A 4,126-nucleotide genomic window follows, 5' to 3' on the forward strand; every position below is an offset into this window, starting at 1 on the left:
GCTAATGTACACGCGTGTTTTTTCCCGAGAACTTCTAGAATCAGTGGTTCAATTAATGGAATGCGTGATAACGCGGTGCGAATTAATTGGATTCTCTTGGCAGAGATTCGAATTTAGCTCGCTGCCGCGAACTCCAAATAGTTTTTATCTCGCGACAGATTAAATATTTATCATTGCTCCAAACAACGAACAAAGCGTTTGATCAGCCGCTGCCGACAAAGTTCCTCAGTACGGTATAAATGCCGCTTGTAACCTCGCTTGGAACTCGGAAATCTTTAGATGAGCTCAAGTGAGTATGAAAACAAACAGTGACTCGCTAATTTCTTATGACTTATATGACTATTCATAATATTCTCCATTTAATGTTTAATTCTCATTAATTGTTTTATTTTTAATTGCTTGAATTTTTTTTACAGATTAATGCAATTACGCTGTGCGTAATTAGACAACATGAAATTCGCGGAGCATCTCTCAGCCCACATTACGCCCGAATGGCGTAAGCAATATATTAGTTATGAGGTATAACATTGAGTACAAACATTTAAATTTTTACTCTGTTAATCCAAGGATAGTATAGGATTTTAACAAACGTTAAATTATAATTACTGCGTTAAATTATAAACTGCGAATATTTATACAAAATATTCAACTAAATATTAACCATCAATTTTAGTAGTCGATCGTTACTTGTTAAAGAATTATTAAAAGTAAAAAGAGATTGTCATCTGTAAATATGCAATTTATATAAAATATTCAGTTAAATATAAGTTTTGTATAATCGTATAAATATAAGTTTTGTATAATCGTATAAAGTTTTGTATATTCTTAGTCTAAAATAATTGCATATAGATGTACTTTCGTTATCTCCCTGTTTTTATACAGGAAATGAAAGCGATGCTTTACACGGCGGTGGAGGAAGCGCCTTCTGATGAAAGTGTAGAACCAGAAGTGATATCGCGACACTTTGCGTCTTTTGACGAGGTGTTTTTTACATTCTGTGATCGTGAATTAAAGAAGATTAATACATTTTATTCAGGTAAGAGTATTTCCGACTAAATGTAATCTTCCTATAAACAGCTATGTTATCTGTTTACCTAATATAATAATTGAGGATTAAAATGAATTAAAATTTTATGCGTATTTTGAATCCATTGAATTCAACTAAATAAAGAAAAAACTTTTTTAGTTTTATTTTTTTAATCTTTTTTTTTAATCTTATCTATTTAGGTCTCATTATTCTGTTCTATTGAATAAAAAAAAATTGAATAAAAAAAAACATTTAGATTCAATTGGATTGAAAAACTGTATCTCTTATATATTCATAATTTTAAATTGAGCAGTAATATACATTGGCATCGAAAATAATATTATTTTTATATTAAAAGGCGTATAGAAATGTGCTTCATGCTGCAATTTCTATAAATAAATCAAAATGTATTCGGACTGAGAAAGATTTATTTTTAACGTTCACGAATGTGTATTTCTTAAAAATTTGAATTCATTTGAATACATTTTAATCCATTCTCGTTTACTGGATATTTATTGCAGAAAAATTGGCAGAGGCTACACGCAAATATGCTGCTTTACAAAGTGAATTGAAAACTGCAGTAGAGCAACAGGGAAGTGGGAAGAACAAAGGAAAAGTCAGCGCAAAGCCGCTTCTGCCTACCAGAAAGCTTAGGGACTTAAAACTTGCATTTTCAGAATTTTATCTTTCGCTAATCCTTCTTCAAAATTATCAGACTCTTAATCACACTGGATTCCGCAAGATTCTCAAAAAACACGACAAGGTATCTTATTGCATATAGTGATGCTTTTTGTCATTTTTTGCCTATTAGTCACAGCTTATGTAATTTCAGAAACTACAATTACCCCAATCATTAGCATCATGTCTTTCCTCTCGTAGTTGCAAAATATTGGTGCAAGAAACAACTGCTATGTATGACACAATACCTATTCCTTGTGTATATCCAAGTAAAAATCAGTAATTGTCCTTGACATTTTGTATTATTTAATTATAAATAGTGATTTTTAATTCCTACAACACATTATCAAATACTTCCAGTTATTGTCAGTTGACGCCGGTACAAAATGGAGAGTCGAGTGCGTGGAAACATCACATTTCTACACGTCCAAAGATATAGACAAATTGATACAGGAAACAGAAGCCACAGTAACGAACGATCTCGAAGGTGGCGATCGGCAACGTGCTATGAAACGTCTTCGGGTACCACCGCTTGGCGAATCTCAAAGTCCATGGACTACTTTCAAAGTTGGCTTATTCTCCGGTAGCTTTATCGTCCTATCTGTTGCAGTTGTTCTCTCGGGTATTGTTGTAATGTTTATCTATTCATAGTTACGACATATTTGCAATGCTGTGCTGTTTACAACGAGTAGAATGTTGCAAGATTTTAAATTAACTTGAGTAAAAATGATTTATTAAAGAAAAATTTAATCTGCGCACTCTTGATTTGTTAGCATTTTAATTTGTTGAAGTATCGAGAGTTGTTTATATTATTTGTGCTATTTAAAATCTCGTTACTTTCAGCCGTCTTCCACGACAGTGGAGAGAATCTAAAAATCGCATTTAGATTATACCGAGGTCCCTTTCTTATTATCGAGTTCTTATTCCTTATCGGAATTAACGTTTATGGATGGAGATCTTCCGGTGTCAATCACGTTTTGATATTTGAGCTTGACCCACGAAATCATCTTTCGGAGCAACATCTTATGGAATTGGCCGCAGTCCTCGGAGTAGTCTGGACGCTTAGCTTACTAAGTTTCTTATACAGTGCCAGTCTAAGCATTCCGCCATACGTGAATCCATTAGTACTTGTCTGTATCATGTTGATCTTTCTATTAAATCCAGTTAAAATGTTTCGCCACGAAGCTCGTTTCTGGCTGTTAAAGATCATAGTAAGTATAATTTGTGGAATATTTCACTTGTGCAGAATTTCATATGAATAAAAAACTGACTATAATCCTTTATTTTATTTTAGGGACGCGTTTTAATAACACCATTCGCGTATGTTAATTTTGCCGATTTCTGGTTGGCAGATCAATTCAATAGTTTGGCGACTGCATTCTTGGATTTTCACTTTTTGATATGCTTCTACATTACAAACGGTGATTGGTTGAAGGCGAGCGATACTACGCAGTGCATGTCTGGTTCTCTCATCATTAGACCTATCGTGAATTGCTTACCGGCATGGTTTCGCTTCGCGCAGTGCGTTCGCAGGTATCGAGATTCTAAAGAGGCGTTTCCACATTTAGTGAATGCTGGAAAGTATTCCACGACGTTTCTCGTTGTTGCAGCCAACACTTTATACGCTTATCACGGAGGTAGATGAAATTAAAAGTATTTTCTTTTTTTTATAATTCAAGATTTTCAACATCTCAAAAATAATCAAGAAGTAATACGCTTTTTCAGCAGAATATAATAATAAATGGGAGAATCCATGGTTGTGGCTATGGATGTGTAGCTGCCTTATTAATTCGATATATTCATATACATGGGATCTCAAGATGGATTGGGGCCTTTTAGATAGTAATGCTGGTGAAAATCGTTTTCTACGAGAGGAAGTAGTTTACTCGACAGCCGTAAGTAAAGTAATATTGTCATCATTTGCAAAAAGAGGTATTACATATTATGTGTTTTTTAGTGGTTTTATTATTTCGCAATAATAGAAGATTTTATACTACGATTTATATGGATTGCGAGTTTTATTCTCATTGAGTGTGGGTACATTTCTGGCGACTTAATGACTTCTATAGTAGCACCTCTCGAGGTTTTTAGGTAAGTACACTTTTCGTCAGTGTTCGAGTTTATTTATATTTCTCTGTCTCATTGCAAAATTGTTTTAGACGATTTGTGTGGAACTTTTTCCGTTTAGAGAACGAACATTTGAATAACTGCGGTAGATTCCGCGCCGTACGTGATATCTCGATAGCACCTATAGAAAGCTCTGACCAAACGCAAATTTTACGTATGATGGATGATGAGAACGGTGTACTTAATAGAGGCAAACGTAAAAGTGGCGGTAAAAAGCAGAGCAACACAAAAGAAGAAAAACGAGCATTGCTTAAGGAAGAAACTGTAGATATCGATGTATCAAATGCCAGTTGA

General features: G+C 34.0%; 1 protein-coding gene across 1 annotated transcript; it reads left to right on the forward strand.

Annotated features, from left to right (window-relative positions):
• Positions 1 to 4,126, forward strand: LOC108685977 (xenotropic and polytropic retrovirus receptor 1-like). The gene is made up of 10 exons (XM_018190992.1): positions 1 to 289; positions 417 to 519; positions 883 to 1,036; positions 1,549 to 1,790; positions 2,066 to 2,327; positions 2,549 to 2,916; positions 3,000 to 3,342; positions 3,431 to 3,600; positions 3,663 to 3,796; positions 3,865 to 4,126. The coding sequence occupies exons 2-10, from the start codon at positions 451 to 453 to the stop codon at positions 4,124 to 4,126; spliced, it is 2,004 nt and encodes a 667-aa protein (XP_018046481.1). The 5' UTR covers positions 1 to 289; positions 417 to 450.

This window comes from Atta colombica, unplaced genomic scaffold (genome assembly GCF_001594045.1).
Source record: "Atta colombica isolate Treedump-2 unplaced genomic scaffold, Acol1.0 scaffold163, whole genome shotgun sequence".
NCBI lineage: Eukaryota > Metazoa > Arthropoda > Insecta > Hymenoptera > Formicidae > Atta > Atta colombica.